This window comes from Chamaea fasciata, unplaced genomic scaffold (genome assembly GCF_029207755.1).
Source record: "Chamaea fasciata isolate MVZ Bird 193981 ecotype frontalis unplaced genomic scaffold, bChaFas1.0.hap1 SCAF_15, whole genome shotgun sequence".
NCBI lineage: Eukaryota > Metazoa > Chordata > Aves > Passeriformes > Sylviidae > Chamaea > Chamaea fasciata.
Window position 1 is genome coordinate 17,538,551 of NW_027094100.1, and position 18,356 is coordinate 17,556,906.

An 18,356-nucleotide genomic window follows, 5' to 3' on the forward strand; every position below is an offset into this window, starting at 1 on the left:
TCTTGCACTGAGAGAAAGAGCTCTTGGTTTGTGTTTCTGGATCTTTTTCTCTGTGCTGGCCCTGCTGAGGCCCCTGAGGGCTGTGTCCTGTTCTGGCCCCTCACTGCAGCAAGGACACTGAGGGGCTGGAGCGTGTCCAGGGCAGGGAACGGAGCTGGGGAAGGGGCTGGAGCCCCAGGAGAGGCTGAGGGAGCTGGGAAAGGGGCTGAGCCTGGAGAAAAGGAGGCTCAGGGGGGACCTGGTGGCTCTGCACAGCTCCCTGACAGGAGGGGACAGCCGGGGGGGTCGGGCTCTGCTCCCAGGGAACAGGGACAGGAGGAGAGGGAACGGCCTCAGGCTGGGCCAGGGGAGGCTCAGGGTGGACTGCAGCAGGAATTTCCCCATGGAAAGGGTGCTCAGGGATGGGAACTGCCCAGGGAGGTTTGGAGTGCCCATCCCTGGAGGTGTCCCAGGAAGGGCTGGAGGTGGCACTGAGTGCTCTGGGCTGGGGACAAGGTGGGGATGGGGCACAGCTGGGACTCCATGGGCTGGGAGAGCTTTTCCAGCTTCAGGGATTCCATGGTCCTGTGTTTCTCCAGCACACTGAGTTGCTCTTCGAAGCTGGAGCTTAAAACTGACTTCAGAAGGTGGGAGAAATCCAAGCAAGAGTCCAAGGGCAGGTGTGCTGTGTTGTGCTGTGTTAGCTGGGGCGCTCTGAACACCCGAGGCAGAGGAAGGACAGCCTGCAGCAGCAGCACCCTGCCCTTAACATCCCAGAACCCCACGGAGTTTTTTCAAGAAGCCTTTTCTGCTCTGCCTCTTGGGGCCGGGCCAACCCGGACAGATGAGTCCTGGCCCCCTGGGCCTGCCCTGACCTCTCTGGCTTCTCCTGTGGCCAACCCCTGTGTGTCCATGGCTGTCCAGGGAGCACCTGCCTCCTCCCCCAGCTCGGCAGGCAGTTTGTGAGGGACATCATTAATGTCAGGGCTTTTAAAAGATGTTTTAAGTCCCCTCTCAGCAGGTGTTGCTTGGCTGAGATTCTCTGGCCGAGGCTGAGCCTCCACTTTCCACGGGAACAGCAGGATTTGGGTGTGAAGCTCTTGGCCTGTTGCTGTCATGCTTGGGCTTGTGCAGAGTTATTCCTGGGAGCTGAGAATTCCAAGTTTGTGCTCTGCCTCACACAGTCTCTGATCTGCAGCTGTGGGGCAGGCAGGTCGGACAGCCTAGCTTGTTCTCCATTCTCTGGATTCCCAAATTTTGGACATGGGAGGTTTCTGCAGGAGCAGATATAAAAGTGATGCACAAATGTCACACTGTCTGTGACCCAGGTACATGAAAGTGATACTGTTCATCTCGTGGGGTAGGTAAAGGCATCAAGCTGAGCTCAGCACCAAATTAAAAATATAAAAATAATCCCTTCAGTAGGTGCAGTCAGGGGAAGCTGCTGCCTGCGGACAACTGTTCCTGCAGTCTCCACGCTTGTGCAGCCAGGCAAGTGGGTGTGTATTGTTTAATAAAATCCCAAATATTTCTCACTTGACTCTGTACTGGCAACACCAAGCCAGGTTTCTGCCTTCCAGCCGTGTATTCCAAGAGGAAGCAGGAGCAGCGAGGCCTGGCTGCTGTGGAGGGATGCCCAGAGCTCTCCTCCACTCTCACAGCTGTGCTTGGAAGCTGCTCTTTCCTCATGGAGCTTGGCTGGTTCCTGGCTCTTCCCCTGCACGTTTCAGTGAGAGCACAGCTGTGTCTGGGTGGCTTCGGGTGCTGCTTCCCCTCAGTGCCTGGCACCTGGAACTCTCCCAGCAGCTCCTCACTCATGGAGGGATGAGGCCTCTGCAGAGAGACGTGGTGAAACTTTTCTTCCTTTCAGCTGCCAGGATCAGGTCACTGGGTCCCTTTCACCCTTCAGAAAGCACCTCTGCTGCAGCCTGGCTTTTGTTTCAGGTGCATTGGGGTTGCTCTGTCCCCAAAAGCGCCCTTTTTCACACTGAATATTGCAGTGCAGCAGGTGGGTTCTCCCTGCCCTGTAAAGGAGAGCATCCCCTGGCAGGGCTCCCATCCAGGAGCCTCAACTGCCTCCAGCACATGGGATTGCTGCTGGAATCGGGCGGGGAGTTTGATGGGGCCACGTTTGGGCACTTCCAGCAGGTTTGGGGCTGGAAGCTGAGCAGGACTGGTGGCTTTCTGCTGGGGAATAACTATTTCCCCAGAAGAGATCCAATCTTGATTATCTGGGACTGAGAGAAAAAGTCACTTCCAGGATGTCACGTGGAGCTGCTTCTGTGGATGTTGGAGAGGTTCAGAGGGCCCATCCCTGGGTTTGGATGCAGGGCTGGAGGCTCCTTGTCGTGGGTCATCAGCTCCTGGCTGCCTGAAGGGTTTTTTTGCCTTGTGCCAAAGGCTTCAGCTCTTCTGACAGCTCAAGCTGTGTGTGCGTCCCCGCCTCAGGAATACCCGAAATTTGGGGTGTCTGTGTGGTGAGGCCACCCTGCATTCCCTGCTCAGTTTGCAGCTGGCACTGTGTGCCCAGATATTCTGATAATGCTCTTCTGAAACGGTCCTTTTTGTCTGGCTGTAATTAAAGCTAGAATTTGCCCTTTCTGAGTTGTTATTTCAGGAGCTGGAGCTCGGCCTGTGCTGTTGTCACTCGTGGGCCACAGATGCCATTGTCCCGGGCCCGGCCGGCGGCGCTCGAGGCAGCTCTGGAATTTCACTCCGCTATTTTTAGTTGGTGGTGAAAAATTGCACTTCCAACACTTTTGAATTGCTGTCAGTGCTTAAATAAATCAAAGGGCAGGTCCTGGCTGCTGTAAGGAGGGGGATGAGGAGGTGACCTGGAGCTGCTGCAGGGCTGAGCTGGAAATGGGTGAGGTGGGGGGCTGGGAAGGGGCTGTGGGGGGGTCAGACACTGCTCTGCTCTGCCACTGCTCTGCCACAGCTCTGCCACTGCCCTGCCACAGCTCTGGCACTGCTCCGCCACTGCCCTGCCACTGCCCTGCCACTGTCCTGCCACTGCTGTGCCACTGCTGTGCCACTGCTGTGCCACTGCTGTGCCACTGCCCTGCCACTGCCCTGCCACTGCCCTGCCACTGCTCTGCCACTGCCCTGCCACTGCTCTGCCACTGCCCTGCCACTGCCCTGCCACTGCCCTGCCACTGCTCTGCCACTGCCCTGCCACTGCTCTGCCACTGCCCTGCCACTGCCCTGCCACTGCCCTGCCACAGCTCTGCCACTGCTCTGCCACTGCTGTGCCACTGCCCTGCCACAGCTCTGCCACTGCTCTGCCACTGCCCTGCCACTGCCCTGCCACTGCCCTGCCACAGCTCTGCCACTGCCCTGCCACTGCTGTGCCACTGCCCTGCCACAGCTCTGCCACTGCTCTGCCACTGCCCTGCCACTGCCCTGCCACTGTCCTGCCACTGCTCTGCCACTGCCCTGCCACTGCTCTGCCACTGCCCTGCCACAGCTCTGCCACTGCTCTGCCACTGCCCTGCCACTGCCCTGCCACTGCTGTGCCACTGCCCTGCCACTGCCCTGCCACTGCTGTGCCACTGCCCTGCCACTGCTCTGCCACTGCCCTGCCACTGCCCTGCCACTGCCCTGCCACTGCTGTGCCACTGCCCTGCCACTGCTCTGCCACAGCTCTGCCACTGCCCTGCCACAGCTCTGGCACTGCTCCGCCACTGCCCTGCCACTGCCCTGCCACAGCTCTGCCACAGCTCTGCCACTGCCCTGCCACTGCTCTGCCACTGTCCTGCCACTGCCCTGCCACTGTCCTGCCACTGCTCTGCCACTGCCCTGCCACTGCCCTGCCACTGCTGTGCCACTGCTGTGCCACTGCCCTGCCACTGCCGTGCCACTGCTCTGCCACTGTCCTGCCACTGCTCTGCCACTGCCCTTCCACTGCCCTGCCACAGCTCTGCCACTGCTCTGCCACATCCCTGCCACTGCCCTGCCACTGCCCTGCCACTGCTGTGCCACTGCCCTGCCACTGCTCTGCCACTGCCCTGCCACTGCCCTGCCACTGCCCTGCCACTGCTGTGCCACTGCCCTGCCACTGCTGTGCCACTGCCCTGCCACAGCTCTGCCACTGCTCTGCCACTGCCCTGCCACTGCCCTGCCACTGCCCTGCCACTGCCCTGCCACAGCTCTGCCACAGCTCTGCCACTGCCCTGCCACTGCCGTGCCACTGCTCTGCCACAGCTCTGCCACTGCTCTGCCACTGTCCTGCCACTGCCCTGCCACTGCTCTGCCACTGCCCTGCCACTGCCGTGCCACTGCCGTGCCACAGCCCTGCCACTGCTCTGCCACTGCCCTGCCACTGCCCTGCCACTGCCCTGCCACTGCTGTGCCACTGCCCTGCCACTGCTCTGCCACTGCTGTGCCACTGCTGTGCCACTGCCCTGCCACTGCCCTGCCACTGCTGTGCCACTGCCCTGCCACTGCTCTGCCACTGCTGTGCCACTGCCCTGCCACTGCCCTGCCACTGCTGTGCCACTGCCCTGCCACTGCCCTGCCACTGCTGTGCCACTGCCCTGCCACTGCTCTGCCACTGCTGTGCCACTGCCCTGCCACTGCCCTGCCACTGCTCTGCCACTGCCCTGCCACTGTCCTGCCACAGCTCTGCCACAGCTCTGCCACTGCCCTGCCACAGCTCTGCCACTGCTCTGCCACTGCCCTGCCACTGCCCTGCCACAGCTCTGCCACTGCTCTGCCACTGCCCTGCCACAGCTCTGCCACAGCTCTGCCACTGCTCTGCCACTGCCCTGCCACAGCCCTGCCACTGCTCTGCCACTGCCCTGCCACAGCCATCCGTCTGTCCCCGGTGCAGGTGTCCCCTGGTCACTGCCCTGGTGGGTGGCTCTGGGCTCCTCATCTCACTGTGCCCCTTTTGGGGTCAGTTCTCTCCCCTTTCCTCTGTGTCCCCAGGTGTCCCGTTGGCTCTGCCATAGCTGCAGCCCTGTGGCAGTGCCCTGTGCGCAGCTCTGCTCTCCCCAGAGCCACCACAGGGCCCATGCTGGATGTGGCGGCTCTTGGGCAGCTAGAATGGAGGCAGGAGCTGCTGAAGGACCTCTCTAAGTCCAGGTGAGTGAATGTCCCTTGTGTGGGACTGGCCCCTTCCACCCCAGCCACCTCCAGAGCTGAGACAAAAGCTGTTTCCCACCCACAGTTTCTCCTTGGCAGTGCCAGGGCAGTAGTTTCCTGAGAAGCTGCTTCACCAGTTTGGCCACTAGGTTCCCACACGGGCACAAACACCTCTTCCCTGGCTGAGGAATCCTCACAGCTGAGTTTCCCTGCCTGGCTGTTCCCTGCCATGTGCTTGGAGAGGCCCGGGTGGCAGTGTTGCTGCTTTGCTTCCCTGCACTTGGACTCCAGGACTTGCTTGGAGTGGGGAACCTTCAAATCAGCTTGGCTGAGGCTCCCAGGATCTCCAGTTCCCCCGGAGTTGCTCTGCTCCCAGCCTGTGGAAGAGGGGCAGTGGCTCCTGGAAGGACCCTGGTGACACTGGGCTTGTCTGGGCTGTGCAGCTGCCAGGGAAGCTTGGCCGGCTCCAGGACAGGCCAGTGTGGGAGGAGGTCGGGAGAAACAGTTCAGCTCATTATCCAGAAAAGATGTAGTGAGACAAAATCAAACTGTCTCACCCCCAAACTCCTGCCCCAAGTGTGCTGTGGTGCTGCCAGGCCGCGTGGGACACAGAGAGTGTGGGAATGACCAGGGAGCACATCCTTCCCTGGGACGGTGGATGGGCAGGGAACACGGACTGAACTCACGGCTGTGCCAGCGGAGTCAGCCCAGGGGGATGGGGGTTTCTAGGGTTTTTCTAAGCACAGGATTGCTTTTGCTTCGATACAGCGAGGCTCGGGTGACCTCTAAGGAATCCCCGCCCTGTTGCACACGGAGATATCTCCAGGTCGGTGGCGCTGGGACTTTCCCTTCCACTTCCCCCTCATCCTCATCCTCTCAGGAAAACTGGCAGAGCAAGTTCTCTTCCACTGGAACTGCCCCACCGCCCTGCTGTGCCTCCACCTGAGCAGGGGCCTCATCACCACTAATTAGCAGCTTTGTCCCTTAGTGGCTGCTGTGCAGATGTGTGACACAGATGTGTCACACACCCGGGGAGGGGTCACTGGCACAGCCTTGTCTGAGCAGGGCACACCCAGAGACTGCTGCTCAAATTCCTGCAGCCAGGTAGGCATGGGAATATTGTGCTTGAATCATGGAATCATTTAGGGAGGAAAAGACCTCCAAGATCGTGTCCCAGCTGTGCCCCATCCCCACCTTGTCCCCAGCCCAGAGCACTCAGTGCCACCTCCAGCCCTTCCTGGGACACCTCCAGGGATGGGCACTCCACACCTCCCTGGGCAGTTCCAATCCCTGAGCACCCTTTCCATGGGGAAATTCCTGCTGCTGTCCACCCTGAGCCTCCCTGGCCCAGCCTGAGGCCGTTCCCTCTCCTCCTGTCCCTGTTCCCTGGGAGCAGAGCCCGACCCCCCCGGCTGTCCCCTCCTGTCAGGGAGTTGTGCAGAGCCACCAGGTCCCCCCTGAGCCTCCTTTTCTCCAGGCTCAGCCCCTTTCCCAGCTCCCTCAGCCTCTCCTGGGGCTCCAGCCCCTTCCCCAGCTCCTTCAGCCTCTCCTCCTAGGACTTACTCTTTCCCAGTGAGTTTCTATCTCAGAATAAATTTATCAAAACCTGTTATCTCATTATGCCTCGGACACGTCACTCAGTCCTCGTGAGGTCTGAAGTTGTGAGTTGGTCAGAAGCAATTTTAATTTACAGGTACAGGGATTGATGTCCCCACTCCTGCTTTCCTGGTGTTTCCACACACGCAAAACATTTGATGTTTTTCTATGCTTTCCTAAATTAATTTCTACGGTTTTCTCTTTCTCTCACATCATAGGAATTGCTTTTACCACACCATTAACAGCAGATTGCAGGAACTCCAATTTCATCTGATGTCTCCTGCCAGAGTGAGTCCCATCCTGATGTGCAACATCCATTGCTGTAGTGCAGGAACCCTTGGAACTGCCAGGATGGCAACACTGATTTGCTCTTTGTACAAATTACTGGAAGATTCCCCCCCTTTTTTCCCTTTTTGATTTTCACCTCATTTCCTCTGCCCTGAAAATCCTTCCCATACTCAGAACACCAGGCTGTGCTTTGGAAAGCACCAGGAGTGTTGTGCTGTCAGCAAATCCCTGCCCTGGGTATATTTAGACTCAGAGATGCTGATTTTTTACTTTGATGTCCCAAACAAATCACTGCTGCCTTGGTTGATGTCCAGAGCTGATCCCAGGGACAGCAGAATGGAGCTGGATTTTGTCCCACCTGTCTCAGTGACACCTCTGCGTGAGGATGTTCCACAGTGGGTGGAATTCCACCTTCGTTAGGGGTTGTGATGGGAAGGTGGGAAGGATCCAGCTCAGCTGCCAGCAGGGGCCCAGCTTTGGCAGGAAAAGGATGGATTTTCCATGGTGAAATGGAAAATGAGGTGTGCCAGGGTGAGGAGCAGTGCTGGTGTGGGCAGCCCTGCGTGGGTTTGGGTTTCTGGCTTTGCTCAGAGGAGCTTTGGGGCAGTGGCATCTTTGGGCTTGGCTTTGTCCCCACAAATGGAAATGGGGACACTTTTGGGGCACATCAAATTGTCACCCCCAGGCTGTGACCAGCAGCAGGGTTTGATGGGGCGGGACACTTGTACCTCTTGCTTTACCTTTTAAATGCTCTAAAAAGGGTTTAGATTTCATGGTAAGTATTGTTCTAAACAATTTTGAGCGGATGAAGGACCTTTCTGCTGACATCAATGTCCTGTGGAACAGGTGAGCTGTCAATAAGAAAGGACTTTGCACCATTTCCATTTGTTCATCCTCCATCTCTTCACCATTTGGCAGAGATTTGAACAGGTAACAGAAAAAAATGCTTAGCAGGAAGCTGCAGGTCCGTTTTCATGGCAAGCCCAGTGCTGTGCTGTCACAGCACACTGCTGCTCAGGATAGTTTTGCTTCCAATTTCCAACGCCTACGAATGCAGTTGGTCCCTGCTGCGTGCTCAGGTCAGCCTGAGTGTCCTTGGTCCCCAAAGCACCTGAGCTCTGGATGGCTCCTGGATGCTCTGTGGCTCCGGTGGCAGTGGCACAGTGTGCAAGCAGGATCCAGAGCTCAAAGGCTGAAAAAGCTGCTCACTGCCAAGGGTTGAAGTCAGCTACATGGAAATGTCCAGTGGTGCCAGCAAGACCCGGCCTAAGGCATAAATTAGGACTTATTAAATACAACTCTCTGTTAATTAAACAGTACAACATGCAGAGCCATCTCATGAGTCCATGCATCACAGAATCCCAAGCTGTTTTGGGCTGGGAGGTACCTCAAAGCCCACCCAGTGCCACCGCTGCCAGGGGCAGGGACACCTCCCACTGTCCCAGGCTGCTCCAAGCCCCGGTGTCCAGCCTGGCCTTGGGCACTGCCAGGGATCCCGGGGCAGCCACAGCTGCTCTGGGCACCCTGTGCCAGGGCACGGAGGGAGCGCACAGGGGGAGTCTCCAAGGCGCTTTCCATCCCCCAGCGTCCAGCCCCAAACCGCCGCCTCGGCTTCTCCCACACGGTTCTGCCCCGCTCGGCAGTCCCGGCAACGCGGGAGACGAAGCTCCGGGCGCTTCCGCTGTCGCACGGAGGCGCTCGCTGTCGTTCCCGTTCCCGCCGTTCCCGTTGTTCCCGTTGTTCCCGTTGTTCCCGTTGTTCCCGTTGTTCCCGTTGTTCCCGTTGTTCCCGTTGTTCCCGTTCCCGTTCCCGTTCCCGTTCCCGTCCGGGCCCCTCAGGCCGCTCCCGCCCGGCCCGCGCCGTTCCCGGCAGCCCCCGCGCGCCGCCCGCGCCCAATGGGCAGCGCGGGGCTCCCCGGGGGGCGGGGCCGGGCGCGCCGGGGCCCCGCCTTTTCCGTGCGCCGTGACGTCGCGGTGGGCGCAGCGCGCGTGCGTGTGCGCGTGCGCGTGGCGGGGGCGGGCGGGCCGCGGCGGGGCCTGGCGGGCGCGGGGCGGCGGCGGCGGGGCCGGGCCGGGCCGGGCCGGGCGGGCGGAGCGGAGCGGCCGCCGCGATGGAGCCCGACTCGGTTATCGAGGACAAGACCATCGAGCTCATGGTGAGTCCCCCCCGGCCCCCGCGCACACCGTCCCGCCCCCCCGCGGCCCCCCCCCCGCCCCGGCTCAGGCCCCGCCGGCGCGCCCGGCCCGCGGGTCCGACGCCGCCGCTGCGGGGGCCGAGCCCGGCCCCGCCCGGCCCCGCCGCCCCTGCGGGGGGATCCGCTCGCTCCCGCCTCCGCCGCGGCCCCGCGGCCCGCCCGGGGCGCCACGAGCGCCTCCGTTTCATTGAAAATAAATAAATAACAGGGATTAACCCCCGCAGGGGCAGAGCCGGGCCTGGGGCGCGCAGCGGCGCGGCCGCGCTGCGCGAACCGAGAGCGGAATGCCCCGGGCGGGGGGGCTCCGGCTCCAGCCCCTCCCCGCGCCCCGGGGAGGGATCGAACCCCGCCGGGGGCTCGGGCTCCGGGCCGGGGCAGCTCCGGTGCTGCAGCTCCGGGCCCGCGCTCGCCGAATTACCTAACGAGACCTAATTGGTGTGGTGCATACACCCCTAATTAACGCTTACGCCGCTAAATTCGCCTTAGTGGAGAGGTAAGCAGGTGGGAGCAGTAGAAAGTGGTGGGGTTTTTTTGGTTTGTTTTTTTTTTTTTTAATATAAGAAAATTAGATCTCTGTAGGCAAATACCAGAGGCCCCTCGTTTTACTGCCTTTAGGCATGAATCAAATTAAGTTAGAAGTTGAGAGAGAATAGTAATCGGTAAACATCTTCTAATTTATTTGTTATAGGCATAATTGCTTTTTCTCCTAAAGCGTAATTTGCTTTCACGTACAAAATTTCATGGAGTTCTCCAGAACTGAGGGGCAGAATGCAAATAATTTCCCTTAAGGCACTCTGAAGGTGAGCTGGGTTCAGTGGAGACATAAATGGGTTTTTTAGCCAGTGGAGTTGTTGCTAATCTACCTGATCCAGAAAAGATGAACTTTATTTAAATGTGCCGTCTGGTCTCAAAAAGCGGAAATAAAATGAAAAAGAGAAAAGGGAAACCTACAAAGCCTTTGTGTATCTTTCATTATTTTTACTGATCACTGAGGGCAGGGGCTTTAAAGCTGTTCACAGAGAGTCTCCTCCCCGGTGCTGTGATCTCTCCCCTGCCCTGAGGAACACCAGAGCCGTCAGTGCCCTGGGCAGGGAGAGCAGGGCTGGGGCAGCTCTGTGGAGATCCGCCTCAGGACCAGCCTCCCACAGAGATGCCTCCGAAATTCCCGAGGTGGGAAGTGTGCTCCGGTGGGTTTTTCCCTCCGTGGCACAGTCACCAGCACTCCTCAGCTTTGGGTTCTTTGAGGTGCTCAAATAGCATTCCGAGCTGGAAGGTTTGGCTCTGTCAGCTTTCAGAAACCCACACGTTTCTGTGTTTTGGCAAGTGCTCTCCCATTTTAGTGTCTCCTCTTTGCGGCCAGGTTGTATCAGGAGGAAGCAAATGGGACTTTTACTGGTGAGTGTTGTATCCTCCACTTGCTGGAGCTGGGAAATGTGCTAATCCATGCAAATATCAGTAGGGTTAGTGGGAGTTTTAGTATGTAGTAGGAGGTTTTAGAAATACACTTTTCTCTCTTTCACAAGAAATGGATAAATATAAAAATGGAATAAGATTAACAATTAATTCTGTAGTTTCCAAGAGAAAATGGTGCTCTGTACAATGGAGTTGCTAGTTGAATTTAATGTTGACCTTAGCGGAGGCTTGCAATGTTTGAGTGGGGATGTTTCCCTAAAATCATCGAAAATCATCCATAAATGCAGACGTGGAGGTTTTGCCCTCTGGTGTGGTGCAGAAGGGCAGATTCTCCAGGAGATTTGTTTGAATCCACAGGGCAGAAGCTGTTTGGGCTGAGTTCCCTGTTGGGGATTTCTGTGTGACCTGGAAACGTGGGAGTCAGTGCCGTGGGGAACATCCCAAACCCAGAATCATTTCTGCCTGGCAGGCTTAGGGGGATGCTGTTCTTTTAAAGAGTGTTCCACATTCCTAAAAGCAGATGTTTTCTGCCTCTCTTTGATCAGGGATATGGCGTTTGGTGCACTTGTGCTCAATCTCTTCGCTCCAGTGCCAGGGATGAATCTGTAGTAAATACAGGAGCAAATGTGTGATGTGAAAGTTCCGAGGAGCAAATACGCCATAATTCTGAGGGGCTGATAAACAAAAGCTATTGTGTCAACATGTTAATTGTATGTCAGTTTCAGAACACGCTGTTCTAGCCTTCAACTGTGCCTTCCCTGGATAGATCATTTGCATTTATTTAAAGGAAAAAATCAGTCATGGAAATAATACTGTTCTATTTTTAAGGCTGGAATCTCAGAGAAATATTTTAAGGTTTCAGAGTGACAATTTTGATTTGCTGCATGAAGTTTTAGCGAGTGTGTCCCTCAGGACAGCTGAAGGCTCCCCGTGCCATGTGCTGGTTGTGTGGATCCTGTTGTTAGTCATTCCCAGAGGGATGAGCATTGAGTGATGCCATTCCACGGCTTCCATGTGTGGGTGAGATTCCCGCCGAGGTTCAGTGGGCCTGGCTGGGATGCCCCGGCTGAGGCTCACGGTGTCTGGCAGGGTTGGGGCTGGTTCACTCGTGGGCTCAGGGAAATGCTGGCTGTGAGCAGGCCACTGAGGAAGTAATCCAGAACAGATGGAGGGCCAGCCACAGTCACTGAAAGGGCTCTTTCTGCCCCGGTTTTGGTTTTCTCAGTGAAATTAGATAACTGGGACCTTTTTGCTCTTTTAAAGAACCGTCAGCAATGCTTTGTGAAGTAAGTTTTGTTACCTGCAGATGCGAGTTGTGTATCAAATCTGCGTTCCATTGCATCAACCCTGTCATTTGCATTTACCTTCAATACCTGCTAAAAGCCTTGTGTTCTTTTTTTTCCCAGGAAGCTTCCCGTAATTGTTATTTAGTGTTACCAGCAGCTTTCACAGTGGGGGAGTTAGCTGCCTAGGTTGTACTGAGGTGGTTGTAATGGAATACATCAGTGTGGCAAGTACTTTGGGGGGCTTTTTATACATTTATGGGGTGGACTGAGTACAGCATGAGATGTGGATGGCATCACAAAATAAATCTGCTGCTCCCAGGCTCCTGTACCCACCAGCCACCTACGGGAGATGGCTCCTGTGTGGAAATTCTCCCACTCACTGAGCTCATGACCCTCATGTTTCACTGTGGCCTTGCTGCCCAAGCTGCTCTCAAAACACATGTCCCTATGCTGGCAGGTTAAATTCAACATTCACCACTCTGTGGTAGGAGCATGGGAAGGTTTGGGAAAGGCCATGCCTGGGAATAAAATGGGCAAGCTGTTGTTCACACTGCTATCATTTGTATCCTGAAGCTATATATATGGAACGGATCTTCCTAATGCATGGCCTTCAGTGCCTAGAATGCCTCTGTCTGGCTCTCAAAAAGCATATCCAGTGCTTTAAGTACCTTGATAAATAATAAATGAAGAATTATAATTTAATACCTTGCCAAAAATCTTTCTGTTTCTCCAGGACTTTGGTGTGAGGTGGAGGTGTTCAGAGGTACCAGTCTGAGAAGGAAGCGTTTCACACAGGCCTGCCTGAGCAGCAGCAGCTCCTGCTGTACATCACTCCAGGGGTACCTGAAGTACCTTGGGTTACTGCAGATGGAGATGGTTGTGCCCCCAACTATTTAAAGCTTAAAGTGCAAAATAAATCCCAACATTCTGCTTGGAAGCTAAAATACAAGCTGCTGTATATATATATCTCAGTAGGGCTCTAGTGCTCTGGCTTTTTTCTTCCCTGTCACAGTCATTGCAAGCCGTGCAGGCAGTTGATTTGTGGGATTATTGTTTTTCTACATATTCTTAGAGGAATCCTTCAAGGAGTTGACTTTTGTAGTGACACAGATACATGCAATAATCATCTTTGCAGCTGAAACAAAGGAGGTACTGTTCTAGCTGAAATGTGAGTGGTTCTTAATTGAAGCCTGGGAGTAGATGGGAGTGTTAGTGAGGCATTTGTAAACCTGTGTGTAACCTAGATGTGCTTTCTTCAGCGGGACAATGATCTGTTTGCTTTGCTGGTGTCTTTTTCTAATCTTCACTAAATGAGCAGAGTTGAGAGCTGCATGTTGGACAGTAAAGCATGCAGGGTTTCATACATGGGCAAAAAGGCAGTGGCTGGAGCAAACAGCTAAAGAGGTGGTGGTGGGTTGGATGGGAGGAAGGCACAGCCTTGGGATGAGTCTTGGGGCAGGAGGTGTGAGGTCTGTGCTGCTGCCAGGCTCTCGGAGTGACAGTCCTGTTTCAGAGAGGGTCTCACAGAGGAAGGATGCAGATCTGAAAAGAAGAGATTGCTGGGGCTTTGGCAGGGGTGCAGAAAAAGGAAAGGAAGAGCTTAAGAACATGAGTTAGAGCAAGGCAACTGTACTCAGAGCCAACGGAGTGGTGAAAGGAGGGAAGTGGACAAAGGAGTGTGGAAGGCTTTATTTTTTGGGAATGGAAAGCTGAAGGAATGGCCTGATTGGGGAAATGGGATGGCAGAGGGAAGGAGGCTGTAAAGATGCAGAAATGTGTTAAGGAAAGTTATCTGAGGTTTGTGACGATGGTGGCAGCAGCCATCAGATTATTCAGGTGAAGGAAAGCTGCAGACGTGCCAGCTGTGGGGAAACTTCTGAAACTAAATTGCTTTTGGTTCTTAATAAAAGGAAGTTACCAGTTCTTGGGGGGGCTAAGCCCTGGTGTTTCACCAGAGGCTTTTTAAATCTCATTTGAGACTCAAAAATTTCTCACCTCATGATGCAGTTACATTTTCTAACATGACAAAAGTCTCCAAGCTGTGCCCCGTGCTGAGCTAGTGAGGTGCAGCAGAGGAAGTTCCCTGCAGCCTGGTACACTTGCAGGGCTCCTCCGTGTGAGCGTGACCGGGCAGCTTTTGGCTCCACAGGCTGCCCCAGAACTCTGCCTTGGGGCAGAGCTCCCGCAGCAAATCCCTGCCCAGGTGTCTGTGTGGAACGAGATCCCGTCTCTGCAGGCAGCTGCTGTGGGTGCAGCTGCCCTCTCTGAAGTGCTCTGGGGTTGCTGCTTTGAAACGCCCTTGTGCCTTTGCTGCGTGTCAAACGGTGCCAGCTGTGTCCCTCAGGATACAGAGCTTGGAGCACTGCTAAGATTTGGGTCACCGAGGAGTGTTGTGAGCAGCATCGCCGCAAAACAACCTGCCTTGTTACAAGTTGTACCCTCAGAGAGACCTGGGAATGTTCTTTGAAGGATGGTTGTACCGTTTCGTTTCATGTTTTTTAAAACACCTCTGCTGCTTGTTAAATGAACTTGTCGTGTGTCTCTGGGTGTGCTGGGTTTATTGCTGTGCAGTTTAGAGCTTGCTGGTGCTTTGGCATTTCCAGTTGCCCGTCCCTGGGCAGCTCAGAGTGCTTGTGCAGCAGCGTGCTCAGGGAGATTGCTGATGGCTTTCAGATGAAATGGATGTTGCAGCAAATATGCCAGTGTGAGAGGAATGATGTGTGGGAGAGAACAAGAGACCGTGCTTATGAGAGGGCTGCTCCGTGACAAGGAATTTTTTTTTGTTGCAGGGCAAAAAATGAATTGAAAGGAAATGAGAATATTGACTGAGTTGTTTAAATTAATGCTTTGAATGGGTAACAATCCTTTCCTTGCAGCTTTTTCCTTGGGTGACATCTTCTTTATACGAATGCCACTGTTTATGTTGTTACATAATCTGATTTAGTGGTTTGATTTTTATGGCATCATTATTCACAGAAAATCCACTTTTTCTAGAAAATCCCTTCCTTCCCCAGTTTATTGATGTATTTATGAGCTCAGTGGTGTGACATCTGACAGCCTACTCCGTTTTCCTGTACCACTTCCACACATTTCCCAGTATGAGCGATGCATGAGCGAGAGCAGATAATGCAGAAGTAACGTAATGCCATTAGTGTTTTGACAACAAAAAGCACTGACTCTTTCTGAAAACTTAATTTGCTTCTCATGCAGGCTGAATTAACAACGGGAATGTTTGAAGGCATGTTGTTTCTTTGGTGCTTTGTTAATCCACATCCCCGCAGGACTTGCATCCTTGTACTTTCACCCCAGGAAATTAACAGTTTTGTTTGGGATCAAAGAGTAGTTCAGCTTCCTGGGCCCATTTGTAGGATGAATACAGATGGAAGTTTGTAAGATGTAGGTAGGGACCTACTTGCTAGGAATAGGGAGTGATGTGTATTCTGGGTAAAATGGAAAAAAAGGCCTTTTGGGTCAACTTCAAACTGTTGGCAACACTACTGAATTTCGGTTTGCTCGCTGACTTAGAGGAGGAGACTCACCTCGTATATATATATTCAGTGTTGCAAGTTTGCTCTAAGTTTCATTCTTTTGAGGAGTTCTTGAATGTGGAGTTTGGTACAAAAGTTGTGCCACTGTGCACTGTTTGCCTTTTTGAGAGGTGCGAGGTTGTATTTCAGCATAGTTTGCACGATGGGTCTGTTTTCAAGGCTTTCAACCTTTGCAGTGAAGCCAATTTTCAGTTTTCAGACAAAAATGCCGAAAGCTCTTTGAAAATCTATACTCAGAATTTGCAAAACTTAGTGAGTTCCAGCTTGGACTTGATAGAGAATCTCATTGGTAATTCTCGTAGGGCAGGGGAGGACTAGCCAGGAAAACTTGTTATTCAGGCTCTCTCCAGCACAGGGATCCTTCTGAAGACACAAATCAGACCTGTGCTGTTACACTTGCAAATAATGGTAAAGTTTGCCTTCATGGAGAAGTGCGTGCCTCTCCTTCCAGCACCCTGCTGGCTCTGCAGTGACTTAGCAAATCGGTACATTTATATAATTTGATAGCTGGCTTCTTGCTGAGCTATATTGTACTCTGAAAATTCTGAGTCATATGCCTTGACATCCTAGCACTTTCCTTGGCAGCCTTAAAAATCATGCATTGGACATGGTACTGGGCCTACAGTGCTGCTTTGTCCTTGAAATGCTGCCCTGGGATTGACTGCCTTTGCCAGTGGCTGGAAAGCAGGAAATCACCCCACCATGAAGATGCTCCTTTCTTTGGGGAGCTGTGGGCAGTCAGGGGCAGTCCTGTCCTCATGGAGATGGTTTCCTGGAGACAGTGGCAGTTTCTCCACCCTTCCGTGGGTTGCTGGAGTTTGAGATGTGGGGCACAGCAGTGGAGGCTGAGGTTCTGCTCTCTGGAGGGGCTGCAGAGCAGAGGAGAGACGGTGAGAGGTGGTGGTGATGAATTCCTCTGGGGATGTTGCAGCATTTTGTTCTCACTGCTGGTAGGGGAAGCTCTGTAGCCATGGCCCAAAGTTTTTGAAGCTCTTGGGGGAAGTTGCATGGTTTGGTCTCTGTAGGCTGAGCTTTCTGTTGCACATGGAATGTGAGTTTTCTGCAGACCCCATCTTCTCTGAGCTGTCACTGTACCAGCTGCTTTAAAGTGGTCACACTCTCACTGTGCTGCTGGCAGGATTGGCTGGAGGCCTTTTATCTCCCTGCTCAGCAAGAGGGGACTGTTTCTTGTCTCAGGAGTAGTGTAGTGTCTTACTCTCTTCTGGTTCTAGATTGTTTTCTGGAGACACAGCAGTACGGCAGATAAACTGAATTCAGTGCTCTTGTTCAGATCAGGAATGTCTTGACAGCTCCATCTTTGTGCTGCAGACCTGTAAGGCAAATGAGGTCGTTTTGAGCCTGGAAACAGGGAAATAATCATTGCAGTAAAGTGCTTTAGAGGCTGTTTATGGCACACCAGGAGAACTGCATCGAGCTGTTGTGCAAAACTGTTCCTGGAGCAGGCCTCCGAGGTGTGGGCTGGTGGTTGAAGCTTTAGGACTTGCTTTGTTATTTGCTTTGTACCTTCTTCTCATCTTCCTTAATCTTAGCAAGGTGAGCTGTGCCCCAGAAGACTTGTTGGGGTGACCTAGGGTAAGGGAAGGAGCAATCTCCTGTCTGTAAAATGCGTTTCTCTGTCTTAGATCCACCAATCCGACAACCCCACTAACGTAGGTCCCGGTCTGGGCAGGTGCCTGGGCTGCCTTGTCTCTAACAGCATTAGCAGTAATTGGGATTTCGTTCAAGAGAGAAGTAGATACACCAAGCTGAAGATGATTGGCTGCTCTCTTTTAACAGACAAGTCTGAGAAGGAAAACCCATTCGAATCCCCTTTCATTCTGGATTGGTGGATCTGAAGCCCAGAAACAAAGTTTCAGGTAAGAAGTCACCCTGTACTATATCTTGCTGCTTCTGCTTAGATGAGTTTGTCAACACATTCAGTCTCTCGCTTTAATTGCTTCATGTCCCCCAAGTGCTAGGGCGCAGGGAGTCAGCTGCTGAGCTTGCAGTCAGACAGGGAATGGCCAGGAAGTACAAGAGCAGTTCTGGAGGCAGTTGCCAGTCTGCTGTGGAATGCAGGCCTGGGAACACGAGGTGAACTTCTGCGTGTGCAGGGCACGGAGCCACTGACTGCCTGCCACATCCTGCTTCTGGAAGGAGAGAACAGCCTTGCCAGTGACTGCCTTGCCTCCTGTGGAGTTCGGGGAGGTCCCAGCTCTGAGTTCTGTCCTGTCCTCTGATGGCTCCATCAGAACTGGAGAGAACTTCTCTGGTTATTCCTAGGACAATTTCCTGTAGCTTTTCCTGCTGAAATGCCATTTGAAATTCTGTTGTGGGCAGCAGTTGGAGTCTGTCCTAAACCCTTCCTGAGCTGTCAGTGTGAAGGTGTAGCCCCAGCTGTTTTGGGACAGATGTAGGGCAGGGGTGGCAGGAGGAGCCTCACAGCCACAGTGGGTTTATTTCAGAGTAAGGGAGAGTGATTGTACTTGGAGTCACGTTCCTCTGAGATTTGGGATGCCTGCAAAAGGCTGCAACAGGTTATCTTGGAGACGAGTTTGGAAAATGTTTCTGTGCCTCAGGAAGGCAAGCTGGGTCCCTGGCTGGCAGTAAAATGAAGTTATATAAATTCAGTATCATATCTGGTGTGAATGGGGGAGCTGCACCTCCCAGTGCCCAGCTTTACTGTAAGTTGGTGCTTTGATGGACTTGAGAACTTATTTCTGAAGTCATGTGAAACAATGTACCTGGATTCCTGTGGACAGTAACAGCAGTAATGCTCAGCCTTTGTGTCTTCTCCTTTGTAGGCAGTTACTGCAATGAATGGTGTGGCCTCAGTATTTAACCTCCTGTAGCTGAAACTCCTGTAGGTGCTGTTGATCTCATGCATGGTTTTAGTTCTGTGTTTGTTTTGCTGGTGTGGTATTTTGTGCCAAAACTGTATTTGAATTTAATTGATAAGTACATTTA

General features: G+C 53.8%; 1 protein-coding gene across 6 annotated transcripts in view; it reads left to right on the plus strand.

Annotated features, from left to right (window-relative positions):
- Positions 1-9,009: 9,009 nt before the first annotated feature.
- Positions 9,010-18,356, plus strand: part of FBXW11 (F-box and WD repeat domain containing 11) — a 56,928-nt gene continuing 47,581 nt past the window's right edge. For 3 of the 6 annotated variants that reach the window (XM_066197005.1, XM_066197002.1, XM_066197004.1), the window contains exons 1-2: positions 9,029-9,103; positions 17,187-17,266. Coding sequence is in view for 2 of the 6 variants with exons in the window: in XM_066197003.1 (XP_066053100.1) it covers positions 9,059-9,103 (45 nt within the window). In the remaining 4 variants the exon portion in view is untranslated. Of the gene's footprint in view, positions 9,104-17,186; positions 17,267-18,356 lie in introns of all 6 variants that reach the window. The other 3 variants (XM_066197003.1, XM_066197001.1, XM_066197006.1) reach the window with 3 other exon arrangements.